The 19,541-nt window shown below is 45.5% G+C and overlaps 2 protein-coding genes across 9 annotated transcripts in view; one reads left to right on the top strand and one right to left on the bottom strand.

Annotated features, from left to right (window-relative positions):
* IFT88 (intraflagellar transport 88) overlaps window positions 1–8,946 on the bottom strand; it is a 138,231-nt gene extending 129,285 nt beyond the window's left edge. For 4 of the 8 annotated variants that reach the window (XR_010341631.1, XM_064373525.1, XM_064373530.1 and 1 more), the window contains exons 1-2: window positions 8,351–8,943; window positions 936–1,031 (exon numbers count right to left, since the gene is read on the bottom strand). Coding sequence is in view for 7 of the 8 variants with exons in the window: in XM_064373525.1 (XP_064229595.1) it covers window positions 936–1,031; window positions 8,351–8,371 (117 nt within the window). In the remaining variant the exon portion in view is untranslated. Of the gene's footprint in view, window positions 1–935; window positions 1,032–6,976; window positions 7,271–7,685; window positions 7,784–8,350 lie in introns of those variants that run through there. The other 4 variants (XM_064373531.1, XM_064373529.1, XM_064373526.1 and 1 more) reach the window with 4 other exon arrangements.
* A 183-nt stretch (window positions 8,947–9,129) lies between these two features.
* CRYL1 (crystallin lambda 1) overlaps window positions 9,130–19,541 on the top strand; it is a 129,833-nt gene continuing 119,421 nt past the window's right edge. The window contains exon 1 of the mRNA XM_012442123.2: window positions 9,130–9,232. Within this exon, the coding sequence (XP_012297546.1) occupies window positions 9,192–9,232 (41 nt within the window). The 5' untranslated portion in view covers window positions 9,130–9,191. The remainder of the gene's footprint in view (window positions 9,233–19,541) is intronic.

The following is a 19,541-nucleotide window of genomic DNA, read 5'->3' as shown; positions in this document are numbered from 1 at the left end:
AATGAGTTCATGTCCTTTGTAGGGACATGGATGAATCTGGAAACCATCATGCTCAGCAAACTGACCCAAGAACAGAAAACCAAACACTGCATGTTCTCACTCACAGGCGAGTACTGAACAATGAGAACACATGGGCACAGGGAGGGGAATGTCACACACTGGGGTCTGTTAGGGGGTGGGAAGTTGGGGAGGGATAACACTGGGAGAAATGGCTGTGTAGGTGATGGGGGATGGAGACAGCGTACCACGATGGCATGTGTGTACCTATGCAACAATCCTGCAAGATCTGCACATGTACCCCAGATCTTAAAGTACAATTAAAAAAAATACTTTCAGGTGATCTTTTACACATTTGGATAGCTAGTGCTGAAGAATACAAGTATATAATTCACTTTACTTCATTTTTGTTACTGTTTTTTGTTTTGAGATGGAGTTTCACTCTTGTTGCCCAGGCTGGAGTGCAATGGTGCGATCTTGGCTCACCACAACCTCCGCCTCCTGGGTTCAAGCGATTCTCCTGCTTCAGCCTCCCAAGTAGCTCGGATTACAGTACAGGTATGTGCCACCACGCCCAGCTAATTTTTTCATATTTTTAGTAGAGACGGGGTTTCTCCATGTTGGTCAGGCTGGTCTCAAACTCCTGACCTCAGGTGATCTGCCCACCCTGGCCTCCCTAAGTACTGAGATTACAGCGTAAGTCACCACACCCAGCCTAACCTTAATTCATTTTTGTAACCTGTCTCAGGATCTTTCCTTCTGCTGCAATTATTATTTTTGGCGGAAGTCAGTAGAGTCTTCTGTAATAGCACTTTTCTAGGTTTTTGGATTAGCTTATTTAATCTAAAGCATAATAAAGTAGAACTCTCAAATCCACAATCTTCCTAAACCAGTTGGTTAACAAAGACCAATGTAAAAAAAAAACTAGCTTTTGTTACCTCGATATCATAAATTGGACTGTAGTCATTATAGCCAGAATAAAGATCATCTTCATCTGTCTCTGGATCCAGGTGCACATTTTGCATCATTTGTACCTAGGAAAAATTGGCAATGTAAATAAATTCTTGGCATAAAAAATAATTTTTTTTTTAATGTCTTGCTCTGTTGCCCAGGCTGGAATGCAGTAGCACAATCACAGCTTACTGTAGCCTTGATCTTTCTGGCACAAGTGATCCTCCCACCTCAGCTTCCCGAGTAGCTGGTACTACAGGCTTATGCCACCACATGCAACTAAGTTTTAAATTTTTTGTAAAGATAGGGTCTCTCTATGTTGCCCAGGCTGGACTCAAACTCTTGAGCTCAAGTGATCCTCTTGCTTTGGCCTCCCAAAGTGCTGGGATTACTAGTGTGAGCCACCAGTGGTGGCGTGCGCCTATAGTCCCAGCTAATTATTTCTGGTCAGGCCAGAAATAACTCTTAATTCCAATAAAGTATAACTATTTAATGACATTTCTGGTCAAATTTATCTATATATATTTTCATAGCCTTAATTTTTTTCACATCAAATTCCCAAAACTAGATATCAAAACATTATTACCCTCATTTCACATTTATTTCACAACTATGACACTAAAAGAACATACTAGAGGGGGTACAATTGATTATCCTGATTTTCAGAGCTTAGTGTCAAGAGTAGAAGAAAGGTATGCAAGAGTCAATTAAAATGCAAGGCAAAAACCACCACACACCCAACAGAATGTCTAAAATTAAAAAGACCAAAAACACATAATGTCAGCATAAGATGTGGAGCAACCATAGTACTCATACATTGCTGATGGGAGTGTAAAATGGTACAATTTGGGAGAAAAGTCTTTCACTTTCATAAAATTAACATGTACCTTTTATGACCCACTCAGAAATATTTACTCAAGAGAAATGAAAACCTATGTCTACAAAAAGATTTGTATACAAATGTTCATAGCAGCTGTCAACCTAAAGAAAGGAACTGAGGCATAAAATATAATTCTAAAGAGTTTACTTGAGCCAAAATAAGGACAGCTGCTCAGAAGACTCAGACGTCATGTAACCTTGTACAGGTCCTCCATTCAGCCTTTGTTACAAGCAGATTTTTAAAGGCAAAAAAAAGTGGGAGTGGGAGTGGGCTGATACAAAGCTATTTGTCAGAAATTCTCACTGGTTGGACAGGTATGGTGGCTCATGCCTGTAATCCCAGCACTTTGGGAGGCCAAGGCAGGCGGATCATGAGGTCAGGAGTTTGAGACCAGCCTGGCCAATATGGTGAAACCCTGTCTCTACTAAAAATACAAAAATCAGCCAGGCATGTTAGCATGTGCCTGTAGTCCCAGCTACTCAGGAGGCTGAGGTAGAAAAATCACTTGAACCCAGGAGGCAGAGGTTGCAGTGAGGAGAGACTGTGCCACTGCACTCCAGCCTGGGTGACAGAGTGAGACTCTGTCTCGAAAAAAAAGAAATTCACACTGGTTTACAAAAATAATGTTGATTAGTGATTGGCTACAGTGTATGGATTACGGTATCCAGAATGTGATTAATTTATAGCTACTGGTAGCAATAGCAAGCAAGTTTTAAGACATGATTACTTAGCCCAAGAAGGTAAGAGAGATGTGACTGCCGTTTCACTCCCATGCCTCTCTGGACCTGGTAATTTAGAGGAGATTCCCATTCTTCAAATTAAACGTTTCTTTTCTTTGTCACTGCTTTATTAGTAATACCCCAAAATCAGTAACAGACCAGATACCCCTCAGTAAAACGGACAAGCAAAATGTGGCACACTTACACAATGAAGTACTATTCAGCCATAAAAAAGAATCCCAATTATGCTGAGTGAAAGAAGCCTTACATAAAGCAGTACATTATGCACTGTTTCATTTATATGAAGTTCTCAAACAGGCAAAAGTAATCTGTGGTAGAAAACCATCAGAACTGTGGTTGCTTCTTGGGGGTAGGGAGTAGAAACTGAAAGGAAAAGGACATGAGAGAACTGTCTGGGGTGATGATAAACGTTCTATATATTGGCAGGGGGTTGAGTCGCACAGGTGTATGCATTTGTGAAAACTCAGCAAATTGAATACTTGAGATTTCTGCTTTGTAAATTTTGTCTCAAAAGTAAGAACTATAAGGAAATATTGAACTGCATAATTGATATGCATGCTGGTATTTAAGGGAATGTGTAATAGCTGTAATTTAGCTTAAAATACATAAAATAAAATGGCTTAGGCCGGGCACAGTGGCTCACACCTGTAATTCCAGCACATCGGAAGGCTGAGACGGGTGGAGTTTGAGAACAGCTTGTCCAACATGGTAAGACCCCATCTCTACTAAAAATACAAAAACTAGTAGGGCATAGTGCTGCATGCCTGTAATTCTAGCTACTCAGGAGACTGAGGCACAAGAATTGCTTGAACACAAGAGGCAGAGGTTGCATGAGCTGAGATCGTGCCACTGCACTCCAACCTGAGGACACAGTGAGACTCTGTCTCTAAAAAAAAAATTAAAAAAAAGATGGATTGATAGATGGATTGAGGGGTAGGTAAATGGATAAGTATATGATAAAGCAAATATAGAAAAAAGGTTGGTGGTGGAATCTAGGTAGCAGGAGTAACATTCACCATGAAATTCTTAAAACCTTGCTGCACATTTGAAAATTTTCATAATGAAATGTGGAGAAAAAAATGCAAGACAGAAAAAAAAAGATATCAAAGTAAAGTGAAACCAAGTGTGAAAGCTGATCATGCAAATTGAGTCATTCTTGTCATACCCAACTAAAACAGTCAAGAAGCTGGGGTGGGGTGGTGGGGAAGCACTCAGGACACATAACGTTGCTCAAAGAATGGAATTCTCTGCAAGTCTGGCTGCTGAAACTGCCTGCTTTAACCTGAGGCCAATTTTATTTATAGCGGCTGAGATAACTTGCTGCAAATATAAGACTAATTCTACTCACCACAGTCACTTACCAATCAGAACTTGCCAGCTTCCTAGAACCTCATTGGTTCCAGTGGTTTTTCTCAAAGAGCACTATATAACATTTCTCCTTCTGATAAAACCTCCAACCTTCTCTTTGTTCTTCAGACATACCAAAGACCACCTGGTCCCCAAACTGTAATCCTTCCTTCTCAAATAAAAATGTAAAATTTCAAGATTCATATCTCCTTTTTAATTTTGACTTGGACAGAGCATGGGAGAAATGAAATTACCGTATACATACATCGTAAATCTAATAATTACTAGAGAATCTGGCAAGGATTCTTAGAAGTATCATTCAAATCAAGTCAATATTTTAGGCAATTTGGGGAGTAGGAGGTGGAGGAGGGCTAATTACCCAAGGAATGTAATATTGCTGGTATCCAAGAAATGAATTTTCTTTAAAGCAAATACATATTTTCTTTAAGGCCTGTACATTTTTAGTGTACCAGCAAATTCCTAAGAAATTTTCAGCTTAATCTTTTTGCTCAGCATAATACCACATATATGTGGCTTCTCGTAACATTTAAAAATTATTTATATATTTTAAAAACTAACAAAATTATTAGTTTTTGAGCTATAGTTTGCATTCCATACAATTTAACTTTTCAAGGTGCACATTCAGTGGTTTCTATTATACTTGCAAGGTTGTGCAACCACCCCCAATATGTAATTCCAGGACATTTTCATCATCCCATAAAGAAACCTGGGGCCCATGAGCAGTCAGTCTCCATGCCTCCCTTCCCTTTCCCCAGTCCCTGGCAACCATTAATCTATAATCTGTCTCTAAGGATTTGGCAATTCTGGACATTTCATGTTAGGGAAATTAAACAATATGTGGCCTTTGTGTCTGGTCTCTTTCACTTAGCATAATGTTTTCAAGGTTCATCCATGTACTAATATGTATCAATATTTCATTACTTTTTATGCCTAAATAATACATCTACAATATTTTGCTTATTCATTCGTTTATGGATGTTTTGATTGTTTCCACTTTTTGACTTTTATGAACATCGCTATGAATACGTGTGTACAAGTTTTAGCACGGATATATATGTTCAATTGTATTGCGCACGTATCTAGGAATGGTATTGCTGGGTCATATAGTAACTCTATGTTTAATTTTTGGAGGAACAGCTAGACTGTTTTCCAAAGTGGCTGCACTATTTTACATCCCACCTGCAATGCATGAAGTTTCCAATTCATCCATGTCCTGGCCAACACTTGTTACTGCTCCTGTTTTGATCATAGCAATTCTAGTGGGTATGAAATGGTATCTCATTGTAGTATTGATTTGCATTCCCCTGATGACTAAAGATGTTGAGCATCTTTTGATCTACTTATTATCCATTTCTATGTCTCTTTGGAGAAATGTCTGTTCAGATCTTTTGCCCATTCTTAAAAATTTAGTTATCATACAAATTACAAGGATCCTGTATATATTCTGGATACTAAATATTATAAATAATTTACAAATATTTTCTCTCATTCTGTGCCTCATCATTTTACATTCTTTGTACTATCCTCTGAAGCACAAAAGTTTTAAACTTTGATGATATATAATTTATTTTTTCTTTGATTGCATGTACTTTTGCTATCATATCTAAGAAAGAGTTGCCTCTTTTTTTTTTTTTTTTTGAGACAGAGTCTCACTCTTTCACCCTGGCTAGAGTGCAATGACCTGGTCTCGGCTCACTGCAACTTCTGCCTCCTGGGTTTAAGAGATTCTCCTGCCTCAGCCTCCCGAGTAGCTGGGATTACAGGTGAGCACCACTACACCCGGCCTAATCCAAGGTCAAGAATATTTATACCTATGTTTTTTTTCTAATCGTTTTACAGTTTTAGCTCTTATATTTAGGTCATCGATCCATTCTGAGTTAATTTCTCATTACTTTTTTAAGATGAAAATTAACTACTATGAGGGCAAATGTCACTCAGATAGAAATGGTCATTCCAAAATAGCTTCAAAAGGTATTAAAAGTCACTGGTAAAAAAATATATTAAATAGTTTTTAATTAAAAGCTTTACTTCAGGTAACACTAAACCAGTGGTTCTCAAACCCAAGTGATGCTGAGGCTGCTGGTCTGGGGACCACACTTTGAGAACCACTATTTTGAATAACTTTTGGATTATGAACCCTATTTAAGTCAGTTTAGTTGACACATAAGTTATAGAAAGCAGCAACTTTTAGAATGAGAAATCCTTTCTGCTAGGTTGTAACCAGATTTTTAAAAGGTTTGACCTGAAAGAGACCTTAGTTGAATAGACATCTTGTGGAACATACAAATGTTAAAACATGTGGAAAGTGAGGCCGGGAAAGGTAAAGGAAATCAAGCATGGCTAATAGCTATGGTGGCAGAACAACTGTTGCTATAAAACCCAGGGTTTCTGGATTCTCCAGGCTATTTCCAAAGCAGCTTATACATGTAACAAACCTCCCATGTTGAAATAATCTGGGGATGATATCATCTATATTTAATATAAACTAAATGCTAGTAAAACCCTTTTTTAAAGTGAAAGTTATGTTTGTTAATACTCTTCTATTGACTTCTTCAAGCTAGTCCAACTGAGGCCAGCACATGGCACAGGATGGCTTTGAATACGGCCCAACACAAATTCGTAAACTTTCCGAAAGCAGTATGAGTTTTTTTGGGATTTTTTTAAAGCTCACCAGCTATCTTAGTGTTGTGTATTTTATGTATGACCCAAGACAATTCTTCTTCCGATGTAGCCCAGAGAAGCCAAACCACTGGACGCCCTTGGTCTACTTCTTAGATGCCTACTGCAGTTTCTCAAGGAAAAAATAAGGTCGCAACCGGAAAACTGGACTAATAAAAGTGCAGTTTTAGGCTTAGAATCTTGGGACAACAGTACTTCACGTTTTGGGGATGTTTCCATCTTTGTGAGGCTAAGCACACGCTTTTTGCATTCTGTTGTGTACTTTTATCTTCCCTTCTGATTCAACTTTTATCAGGCAATTTCTTTTTTTTTCTTTTCTTTCTTTCTTTTTTTTTTTTAAGACGCAGTCTCACTCTGTTACCTAGGCTGGAGTGCAATGGTGTAGTCTCAGCTTACTGCAACCTCCGCCTCCCGGGTTCAAGCGATTTTCCTGCCTCAGTCTCTCAAGTAGCTGGGATTACAGGCTCTTGCCACCACATCCAGCTAATTTTTGTATTTTTAGTAGGACTGAGGTTTCATTATGTTGGCCAGGCTGGTCTCGACCTCCTGACCTCGTGATCCGCCCGCCTCGGCCTCCCAAAGCGCTGGGATTACAGGCGTGAGCCACCGCGCCCAGCTAATCAGGCAATTTCAAGTGCTTTATCTAACACAAATATTAAAAAGCGATGTGCACCCGTCTCTGCTGTGATTCCAGAGCTAGGACAATGTTCTAACTGGGTTTGAAGTTTCCCCGTCAGGCGTGACTGGGACTTGGGACAGCCACCGCCAAGCGGTCAGCGACGCCCGTCCCAGTTCAGAGGAACAAGGAAAGCCTGGGCTGGAGACATCGACGGCCGCATTTCGGAGCAGACGCCTCGGGCGCCTGAAGGATGCACTCAGCCCCAAGTGGGAGAAAAGCAGAGGCAAGCTGAGTCCATTCCGGGCCCCGCCTCAGACCGCCCAGGAGCCGGCCGAGGTGGGCGGGAGATGGGCGAAGGGGCCCTCGGCGGGGCTTGGCGCCCAGACGCCGCAGGGGCACAGCTGCCAGGGGCCCTGAGGCGCTAGGCCTCCGCGCCCTTCTCCTACCTCACCTTGAGGGAAGCGGGTGACAGTTAGTCAGGCCCAGTGACTACGTGGTGGTTGGCCAAAGCGCGACGCCGAGCTGTTGACAAGCGCGGAATCCAAGGAAGCTGCTCCCACAGTCCTCCGCGCGGGGATGGGCGGGGCCGGAAGCGCGGGGCGGGAAGCTAGAGGCTCGGGCAGCGTCGGGAAGCTGGGTAGGGGTGGAGAGCTGCGGGGCCGAGAGCAGAGAGCCTAGTCCTCCCAGGCACGGGAGTGGCGGCGGCGGGCGGAGGGTGTTGAGGGGACGGTGTTAGCGGCTTACGGGAAGTGGGGCGGTCGGGGGAGAACGGTGGAGGAGAGGGCAGGGGGCCAGGGGCCTCTAGTGGAACGGAACGCCGGAGGTTGGGAGGCTAGAAGTGGCCTGCGTGAAGGGGGCGGGCAGGGAGTCGCGCGCGGCCAGTGTGAACAGGAGGAAGGAGGGCCCAGAGTGGCTCCGGACGGGCGGCCTCTGTGGGGAAGGGGAAGGAGAGGAAACCTCTCAACAATAAACTGTTACATTCCCTCCAAAAAGTCCTTCACGATTAAGCCTGCCTTCTACTGTGTATGAGTTTCATGTTGGAAACGCTCCATTACAGATATGGGAATAAATCAATCCTTGTGACTTAGCCAATCTGATGAGTGAGGGACGACTTACCTTCCTCGTGTTACTTTCCATTTCTCTTGAGGTTGAATACTTTACAAATATTTAGTGATGATTTGTGAAACTGTTCTTTAAAAACCTTACTCCTCCCCTGGGATTTCTCTTTCCATGTTCCTGACTCAGGGGAAACAAATAAAGGAAGAGCTCCATTTATCATCGCTGTTGCCTGCGGTTCCCACCTGAGTACTCTCTCCTGCGCCATTTCCCCTTCAGCTTGTGCGTGTGGACGCACACCACTGTCAGGCAATGTGTGATGCCCCTTCCTCTTGGTCTGTTCTGGGCTCCAAGAAGGCCAGGAGTCAGGGCATACGAGCATTTCCTTTTTCTGATACACAAGCCAAGTGCGGAGCACGCAGTGGAGGAGTTAGAGGTGTCCTTCCGTGGCGCAGATGAACGCATCTGTTCTCTTTCACTGCTGTCGCAGAGTCCCTGCGCCCAGTTCGCACCTGACGGCCAGCGTCTTTCAGAGACGAAACAGCAAAGGGGACATTCTCTGACCGTTTCTCTGGGGTGCTTTAGCGCTCCAGCCCCGTGCCAGCCTGGCCGCGTCCCCTCCTATAGACACGGACTTCACGGTGCATGCCGACTCAGAAGCGCGTGGTCTTCCCGCTTTCCCCCACCGGCCCCCGCGCTGGTCCTGCCCCTGCCCCCAAGGGGTGGCGCGGGGTGTCTCGGGCTCGCGGCGCGCACCCCGCGGGGCCCAGCGGCCCTCCGCGCCCTCCCCGCCCGCGCGCGCAGCCAATGGGCGCGGGACCCGCCCTCTCCGGAGCCCCGAGCTCGGAGCTCTGCCTGCGCCTGGTTCCAGCACCCGCGGCGCGGCGTCCCTGACCCGGTCATGGCGTCCTTCGCGGCCGGCTGCGTGGTGATCGTTGGCAGGTAAAGGGCTCCGAGCCGCGCTGCTGTCCCTGGAGCCCGGGGAGACGCCGGGGACGCGGTGCCCGCGCTTGGGGCCCTCGGGATGGGCGCCGGGTCGCTGTCACCGCTCCGGCCTCTGGCCCCCCGAGGCCCTGCGCCCTGCTGCCCCCACGGTGCTGGCGGGCTCGGGGAGGGCTCGGCAGGTGGAGGCACCCTGCGGAGTTGGGTCTGCTTCGCGGGAGCCGGCGTTGCAGGAGGTTCTGAGGCTGACCGCGCAGGCCGCGGGGCCCGCGGTTCCCTGACTGTTGAATGTCGCCGCGCCTGCCCGCAGGTTCATACAGACGTCAGGCACCGTGTTGAACCAAACGAATTCCGGCTGCGATTCTGCGACAACTGTGTTCTCACCCCCATTTTACGAATGAGAATACTGAGACTAAGCGGTTTACCCAAGGTCACAGGCGTTTAGTGACAGAGACTGGACTAGCCCAGCAGGGCGGGTGCCGGCGCAGTCCTTGTGGCGACGATGTCACCGGAGGCCGCCGCAGGTGTTAGGCGAACGTACAGGGAGTCCTAATTCCTGGGCGAGGCGGTGTTTGCAGAGTCGGGGGCGATGGAGCTTAGAGAGTTTAGTGAATGTGTCCATTTAACAACCTAAATTCTGCCCAAATTGATTTCTGGTGTGTGCTCTCCCCAGGCTCCCCCCACCACCATGTTTCCAATCCTTGCTATTTTTATATTTTAAAAAGGGGCAGGGGCCGGGCGCGGTGGCTCACGCCTGTAATCCGAGCACTTTGGGAGGCCGAGGCGGGTGGATCACGAGGTCAAGAGACCGAGACCATCCTGGTCAACATGGTGAAAACCCGTCTCTACTAAAAATAAAAAAAAAATTAGCTGGGCATGGTGGCGCGTGCCTGTAATCCCAGCTTCTCAGGAGGCTGAGGCAGGAGAATTGCCTGAACCCAGGAGGCAGAGGTTGCGGTGAGCTGAGATCGCGCCATTGCATTCCAGCCTGGGTAATAAGAGCGAAACTCTGTCTCAAAAATAAAAAAGGGGGGCGGCATTTATGTGTACCTTTCTTTGGCTAGCTGTTAGCAGCAATCTATAAACATGTTAATACTTGCTACTGATAGTTAAAAGCACCTTTTTAGTGACTGCTGTTGAGGTGCTGGCCTTCCCTCCCCTCCTCCCTCCATCAGTGTACAACCCAGTATGGAGACCACTTCCAATGTCAGGGTGTTTCTTTCCCATTGAAGGACGGCATCAGATTGCTTGTTGTCAGCTTTCTTTTCTCCAGAGCAGTGGAGTTAACTGTGCCTTTGTTCTTTCTGGCCCATGGGTGCCCGTGATTGAATAGTGAAGGCATATTAAAAAGTGCACTTTGTACCGGTTGTGGTAGTTACCTCTGTCTTGCATTTTATTAATAGTTATCAGAATGTATGCATACATACAGTTTTCTACACACACACACACACACACACACGCACACACATTTTAATAGGACAGGGTCTCACTCTGTAGCCCAGACAAGAGTGCAGTGGCACCATCATGGCGGAACTCAACCTCCTGGGCTCAAGCCATCCTCCCACCTCAGCCTCCCAAGTAGCTGGGACTACGGGTGGGTGCCACCACGCACGGCTGATTTTTAAAAATTATAGATAGAGATGGGGTCTCACCATCTTGCCCTGGCTGGTTTCAAACTCCTGGGTTCAAGCGCCTAGGCCTCCCAAAGTGTTGAGATTACAGGTGTGAGCCACCTTTCCTGGCCTTGTATAGCTCCATCATGCCTTGGAATAGTGTTATGCATGCACTTAATAAATGTGAAGTTAATTTTTAGTTGATTGTAGAGCTATCTCGCTGTGGGTGGCTCAGTCTACTGAGGAGGAGATGCAGTTGACATCTCCTCTGATTCCTTGAGGGATGGTGATAAGGAATTAGGGGATGGTGATAAGGAATTAGAGAAAGGTTGACTAACTTTAAGGACCACATAATCCCCTGGGGCCTCTGCTTGTTTCTTTGTTTTCTGGTGTGAAAGTCCTGTCTTTCCCCTACCCTCAGCACCTTAGCACACACCCAGCTCTGCCTCTGGGGCAGTGCTGGTTTCTTCCCTTCCTCCTTACCACCCTTCTTTCTCTTCCTTCAATTTCTTTCCTGGCCCCATAGGTGATTCCAAGGAACACCCACTTAACAAATAGGAGGCATAGGAGGGCGGATCAACGGAGGTCAGGGGTTTGAGGCCAGCCTGGACAACATGGCGAAACCTCCTCTCTACTAAATACACAAAGGTTAGCTGGGCATGGTGGCGCATGCCTGTCATCCCAGCTACTCGGGAGGCTGAGGCGGGAGAATTGCTTGAACTCAGGAGGCAGAGGTTGCAGTCAGCTGAGATGGTGCCACTGCACTCCAGCCTGGGGACAGAGTGACGTCTCAAAAAAAAAAAAAGGAAGGAAAGAAAGAAAAAAAAGGTAGGAGTAGAAATGGGTATCATGAAGATAAATTTGCATTGGAGTAGTGTTCTCAGGCTTCCATTTTGTTAGCCTTACCTCTACAAAACACTGTGTTTCTAAATTGCTAAAATATGAGTTCTGTCCCTATTCTAAACAAGCTCAAGGCCTACAATCTGAATTATAGGCCTTGAGCTTGTTTAGAATAGGGACACAAAATGTTCCTGGTGCAGGACATGCCCTTTCTCCTGTCCTGCTTTTCGGGGGCACACTCCTTCAGTATCAAGCTCAAGGACTGTCTCCTCCAGGAAAAGTTCTGCCTCTGGACTTTTCCCTAAGGGTAGAAACTGTATTGTCACCATTTGTATATCCACCATGCCTGGCCCCAGTAGACAAATATTTGAGCATTTGTAACAGAGACTCCTTATTTTTTAACTGATGTGCGGTGTGAAGGGCTTGATAGGACATTTTTTTATATCAAGAAAAACATCCCATAAACTAGAAAGGCAAGAAAGAAAGGCATCCTATAAACTAGAGTCTCCTTCTTTTTTTTTTAATTCCAAAATTTTGTTTGGGGTGATTGTACATTTTATTTCCTTTGAGACAGGGTCTCCCTCTGTCACCCAGGCTGAAGTGCAGTGGCACCATCTCAGCTCACCACAACCTCCACCTTCTGGGTTCAAGAATTCCCCTGCCTCAGCCTCCCAAGTAGCTTGGGACTACAGGCATGTGCCGCTGTGCCTGGCTAATTTTTGTATTTTTAGTAGAGACAGGGTTTCTCTGTGTAGGCCAGTCTCGAACTCCTGGCCTCAAGTGATCCGCCCACCCTGGCCTCCCAAAGTGCTGAGATTATAGGCCTGAGCCACTATATCCAGCTTGCGCATTTTTTATAAGAAACTTTCTGAGGCATGAATTTTCTTTGAAGTGTATTCTAGGTATTTTCTTGCTAATTTTTGCACATATACACAGCATACCCTAGGATGCCTCCCTTGCCTTTTGAGTCAGCTTAGACACTAAATGTCCCCTTCGTAGGAGTTACATAATAGCTCTTTCTGGCAAAATTTCCATAGTAAACTTAGATCATGAGTGTAGGAACAGTCTTACTTCAGTTTCTACCCAGTAAATAAGTAACTGTAGCTGGAAAGATCCTTTCAAATGTATCTAAAGTGAATTTATGCAAAATTAAGTGACATTAATGATAAAATTAGAATTGAAGCAAGTGTATCACTTTTCTCCCATGCTGCTTTGCTGCTGTATAATAGAATAATGTTCATCTGCATTTGCCTTTTGTAGTATCCATTAATATTCATGAATTCAGAAGCTTTCAGACATACCACAATAGTCAGAGTGGGAAGGGCATTGAATTACCTCTATCGCTGGCTCCCATTTTATGGTCTCCAGGTATAGAGTAGTTCAAAGGAAGGCCAATAAGATGTCACATGCTCTCAGGACAGGAAGTTTATTATTCTTGGGCCTGATGTAAAGTAGTGTTGGAAACAATACTGAGGGAAACCTGAAGCAGAAACCTGAAGGAAACCAAGGCAGGGAACTTCCCAGCTCTGGGCCTGGGCATTCTGGTCCCTGTGCTGCCTGCAGCTTCCTTTGCTGTGTAGATTCCCTCTCCTTGGACTTGCTCACTCTTCTTTTCTCCCTTGTGACTTTGTCTTGCACATCACTGCCAACCCTAAGGTTACACTCTTTCAGTATAGTGCCTGTTACCGACTTTTAGTTTCTATATTTTAGGTCCAATTTTCAGGAGAGGAAACCCAATGGCCTCAGCTCCGTGCATCCCAGCCTGCAGATGTCATAGGGTGCTCTTCAGCCAGCTGATTGGCTTCTTCGTGTCAGGTGTCCAATCCATGTCCAGTCATCAGTGACTGAGTGTGTGGGCATGGAGGGGTGGGGAAAGGACACCAGCTGTTCCCCTGGAGTCAGCCTTGGCAGTTGGGCCTCTGCAATGAAGGGGGCAATCTCAAGATTGAAAGGGAAGTGAGGCCCAGTCCAACCACCTGATACTGATGACAGAATCCCTGCTGATGGTTATCCTCCCTCAGGTCAGATACTGTGGTTCCAAGGATTTGCTGCCTGTTTGATTATGGGGGCTGCCTTTCCTTGAGCAACAACAGCATTAGGGTAAGACCCAAGGCATGGAAGCAGGTGCGTTAGCCCCAGACTGAAGGGCCATGCTCCCTCTAGCGTGATCGCTTCCCCTCTTGAGGGTTCAGACGCTGCAGTGAGCAAACACACAGTTGTTCCCTGCAAACAGAAAAGCACCCTGTCTTGACCCCATTTTTCCCTCTGGTAATTCCCACATTGCTCCTCAGAACTTAATAAAATTATCCATATTGTCTCCACTTTCTTTCTTCCTATGCATAATCTCTCTCTTAACTTTGTACTATGGAAACATTTCAAACTGTGTTAAAGTTGAGAGAACAGTACAATGAACCCTATGGCGCCTTCCCCCACCCCTCAACTTCAACAATTATTAACACATGGCTAATCTAGTTTCAGTTACTCTCCGTTCTCTGGACTGTTCTGAAACAAATGCCAGGCATTGAGTCATTTCATCTGTAACTATGTCAGCATGTAGAGAATCTAAAAGATATGGACTGTTTTAAAAAATATATAACCACATAATAGCATATCATGTGTAAAACATTGACACAATTCCTTAATATCTTCATGTAATATCTTTAAATATCTCTTCCATATTCAAGAGTTCCCTGATTCATTTTTTAAATACTTGGTTTGATTTATTTAGGGTCTAAATAAGGCCCACATGTTATATTTAATCAATAAGATTTCTTAACTCTTTCAATCTATAGATTCTCCATCCCTCTCTGGTTTTGTAAAAATTTTCTTGCTGTTTATCTATTGAAGAATGTGAGTCATTTGCCCTATAAAATTTTCCATATTCTAGATTTTGCTGAACTCCTCTCCCTTCCCCACCCCTCACTCCCCCTCCCCTCCCTTCACTCCCCCTCCCCTCCCCTCCCCCTCCCTTCCCCTCCTCTCCCCTTCCCTTCCCATTATACACAGGGTCTTGCTATATTGCCCAAGCTGGTCTTGAACTCCTGGGTGCAAGCCATCCACCTACCTCAGCCTCCTAAAGTGCTGGGATTACAGGCATGAGCCACTGCACCCAGCCCCTGTAGTGTCATTTATCATGTGCCACCTTCCCTTCATTTCCTGAAACTAGTAGTTAGGTCTAAAGGTTCATTTTCTCTTAAACCTACCCCAGGCAGTCTTTCACCAAGCCCACAAATCTGCTCTTGTCGTGGTCCCCACCCCCATTCATCTTGCAAAGCCCAATGGTCAGTCCTCAGTTCAAGTCTTTCTTCATCAGCAGCATTTGATGCAGATGGCAGCTCCCTTCACTTTCCTGACCATATCCCCCCACCTCGCTGGCACTTTCTTTTGTCCCCATATTCTTCCCCATTAAAGTTGGAGTGTCCCAAGGCTCAATCCTGGACTTCTTTATTGACATTCACTTTCTTAGAGATCTCACCAAGTCACATACCTTTTTTTTTTTTTTTTTGAGACAGAGTCTGACTGTCACCAGGCTGGACTGCAGTGACGTGATCTCGGCTCACTGCAACCTCCGTCTCCTGGGTTCAAACGATTCTCCTGCCTCAGCCTCCTGAGTAGCTGGGACTACAGGTGCCAGCCATCATTCCTGGCTAATTTTTGTATTTTTAGTACAGATGGGGTTTCACCATATTGGCCAGGCTGGTCTCGAACTCCTGATCTTGTGATCCACTTGCCTCGGCCTCCCAAACTGCTGGGATTATAGGCATGAGCCACTGCGCCCAGCTCATCATACACTTTTTAAATACCATGTCTATACAGTAAATCCCAAATTAATATCCCAGACCAGCCCTTGGATCTGAACCTGGATACTTACAGCCAATGATTTGCTAGACCCACCCGTTACTATTTCTCACTGAAAACATCCTGTTTTGAACTGATCTTCCCTCCTATCATCTGCTCCCTTGCTAGTCTTTCCCAGCAGAGTTAATGACATCTCCGCCCTTCCTTGTCCAAAAGAAACTTGGCCCCGTCTTCCATTTTTTCTTTTTCTCACACCCACATGTAACTCATCAGCCATTCTTCTTGGCTGTACTGTGAAAATATTGCATATTCATTTCTCAGCTGACCACTTTCCAGCAACCCCTTTGCCTCCGTCCTGGTCCTGCCTCCCATCACATCGGTCACCAGCCTCCTGACACCCACCTGGTCTCCTAACTTCCATCTTTGTCCTTCTGCAGTATATTCTTAGTAAGGCAACTAGAATGGCCCTTGAAAAACAGAAGTCAGATGATATCTTTTGTCTAAAACCTTCTATTAGCCACCTATCTCACTCAGTAAAACCCAAAATCCCTCCATTGCTTCTGAGGTGCCATGAAATGGGCTCACCTCTCTCTCATTCCCTTTGACCTTATTATCCCTTCCTACCTCTCCCCCCACCACCCCTCCAGCAAAGCACCAGCCTTGTTGATCTGGGCCAGCTTGGCAAACCGACTCTGCAAGGAACACTTGTCGCAGAGATACACGCTCATGGCTTGGCCCCTTACCTCCGTTGCGAAAATGTCACCTTCCCAGTGAGACAGTCCCTGGTGGCACTTTTAACATTTCTCTGCCTTCCAGTCCCTAATGCCCTGCTTTCTTTCTCCCTAGTGCTTTGGCTTATTTAGTTTGTTGTCTGCCTACCTACTGTGAGCTCCTTGGGATCAGGAACTGGGCAGTGCCTGCACGTGCTAGGTGCCCTTTATGTATTTCCTCAGTGAGTCATTGTTGCCTTCAGACTAACTCCAAGGCAAGACCTGCTGACCATGATCTCATATTTGTCACTTGATAATGATGGCTTTTTCACATTTATTGAGCCTCTACAACATGCCAGGAACATGAAGGTGAGCGCTAGTTCCTGGTGCATAGAGTTTACCCTGTTAAACAAATTCGTACTGCTCACTAGCATTGCTTTTTATTTTAAACTTCACTATGCAAAATTTACTGTTTTTTTTTTGTTTGTTTTTGAGATGGAGTTTCACTCTTGTTGCCCAGGCTGGAGTACAATGGCACTATCTTGGCTCACTGAAACCTCTGCCTCCCAGGTTCAAGCAGTTTTCCTGCCTTAGCCTCCTGAGTAGCTGGGATTACAGATGTGAGCCACCGGTGCCTGGACACAAGAGTTTCAGAATCCAAAAACAATGTACAATCTGAAATGCTGGGCCCACGCATTATGAATAAGGCCCACTTGGCTTGTGCTGCATTCGTCATGTGCTCCTGTCTCTCCATCCAGTCCCAGGCTTGCACGCACATACAAGGTCGGTGCCAGAGGTAGAATTTTTTCCAGGGTTTTGTCCCAGGGTAAAGACTGTCTTGAGAAAATTGACTTTAGTTAGAGAAAGATTACCTTCTCTTTTAGACAAGGTCTTGCTCTGTCTGAGGCTGGATTGTAGTGGCGCGATTGTAATTCCCTGCATACTGCATCCTTGAACTCCTGGGCTCAAGTGATCCTCCTGCCTTAGCCTCCTGAGTAGCTGAGACCACAGGCATGTGCCACTACACCCAGCTAATTTTATTCTATTTTATTTTATTTTTTTTGAGACGGAGTTTCGCTCATTACCCAGGCTGGAGTGCAATGGCGCAATCTCGGCTCACCGCAACCTCCGCCTCCTGGGTTCAGGCAATTCTCCTGCCTGAGTAGCTGGGATTACAGGCACGCGCCACCATGCCCAGCTAATTTTTTGTATTAGTAGAGACGGGGTTTCACCATGTTGACCAGGATGGTCTCGATCTCTTGACTTCGTGATCCACCCGCCTCGGCCTCCCAAAGTGCTGGGATTACAGGCTTGAGCCACCGCGCCCAGCCTTATTTTATTTTTTATAGAGACGTGGTTTCCCTATGTTGCCCAGGCTCTTCTCGAACTTCTGGGTTCCAATTATCCTCCTGCCTCAGCCTCCCAAAGTGCTGGGATTACAGGCGTGAGCCAAGCCTGTTCAAGATTACCTTTTGATATCCAGTCCCCAGGAGAACAAAGCCAAGTGCAGAGGCGTTAAGAGGGGCCAGGGAAACTGAGATTGGAATGTTAAGAATATGTATTTTCTCTAGGCCAGTTACCTTCTGGTTGGGTAGGTAAGCCTTGTCCCAACTCAGAATCATTCTTTTGCAGGGTAAGTTAGCATGCATTTTTTTTTTTTAAGTTTAAACTACATTTAGCCACAGTAAAATCACATAACATGCAATTTGTCTTTTTTTTTTTTTTTTGAGATGAAGTTTTGCTCGCTCTTCATAGAAGAAAGTGGCTGGAGTGAAGTGGTGGGATCTCAGCTCTGCCCCCTGGTTCAAGCAATTCTCCTGCCTTAGCCTCCCGAGTAGCTGGGACTACAGGCACATACCACCACGCCTGGCTAATTTTTGTATTTTTAGTAGAGATGGGGTTTCACCATGTTGGCCAGGCTGGTCTTGAACTCCTGACCTCAGGTGATCCACCTGCTTCAGCCTTCCAAAGTGCTGGGATTGCAGACGTGAACCACTGCAGCCGGCCCAATTTGCCATTTTAACAGTTCTTAAGTGTATAGTTGTTCAGTAGTGTTAAGTATGTTTCTATTGTCATGCAGCCAATCTCCAGAACTTTTTCATCTTGCAGAACAGAAACTCTATGCCCACTGAACAACGGCTGCCCATTTATTTCCCCCAGCTCCAGCCCTGGCATCCACCCTTCTATCTTTATGTCTCTATGCATACCTCATGTAAGTGGAATCATAGGGTGTTCATCATTTTGTGACTGGCTTATTTCATTTAGCAAAATGTCCTCAAGTTTCTTCTGTGTTGTGGCATGTGTCTTTCCTTTTTAAGGCTGATTTAGTGTTCATTCTTAAAAACTGAAGACTCTGAATATAGATAGCTGTTCTTTGCATTCACACCTTAAGGCAACCCCCTACATTATGCCAAATGTGACATTTATTTCCCCTTCTCCCTTCTAATCAACTAAATTTAATTATTATTATTAATTATTATTTACTGACTCCATCCACTCTTATGAAAATTTAAGTATTATTGCTTTGCATTTTTATGGCAGGAGTTGGTTGTCAAAGTATGTTCACCAAGGTTTTTTTATTTTATTTTATTATTTTTTTGAGATGGGGTTTTGCTCTTGTTGCCCAGGCGGGAGTGCAATAGCGCGATCTCGGCTCACTGCAACCTCTGCCTGCTGGGTTCAAGCGATTCTCCTGCCTCAGCCTACCGAGTAGCTGGGATTATAGGGGCGCGTCACTACGCCTGGCTAATTTTGTATTTTTAGGGGAGACAGGGTTTCTCCATGTTGGTCAGACTGGTCTCAAACTCCCAACCTCAGGTGATCTGCCGCCTCGGCCTCCCAAAGTGCTGGGATTACAGGAGTGAGCCACTGCACCCAGGCACAAACATTTATTTATTTATTTATTTATTTATTTATTGAGACGGAGTTTCGCTCTTGTTACCCAGGCTGGAGTGCAATGGCGCGATCTCGGCTCACCGCAACCTCCGCCTCCTGGGTTCAGGCAATTCTCCTGCCTCAGCCTCCTGAGTAGCTGGGATTACATGTACGCGCCACCGTGCCCAGCTAATTTTTTTGTATTTTTAGTAGAGACGGGGTTTCACCATGTTGACCAGGATGGTCTCGATCTCTTGACCTCGTGATCCACCCACTGGTGCTGGGATTACAGGCGTGAGCCACCGCACCCGGCCCATTTATTTTTAATAACTGAGCTGTAATTCACCCATTTAAAGTGTACAATTCAGTGATTTTAGTATATTCATAAGGTTGTGCATCCATTGCTACAAACAATTTGGCTCATCATCCCAAACCTTGGACGCACTAGCTATCACTTTTCACTCCTTCCTCCCG

This window comes from Aotus nancymaae, unplaced genomic scaffold, assembly GCF_030222135.1.
Source record: "Aotus nancymaae isolate 86718 unplaced genomic scaffold, 86718_ANA_hifiasm-v0.15.2.pri h1tg000009l, whole genome shotgun sequence".
NCBI classification, from domain to species: domain Eukaryota; kingdom Metazoa; phylum Chordata; class Mammalia; order Primates; family Aotidae; genus Aotus; species Aotus nancymaae.
This window is presented reverse-complemented; position numbering and strand designations above follow the sequence as displayed.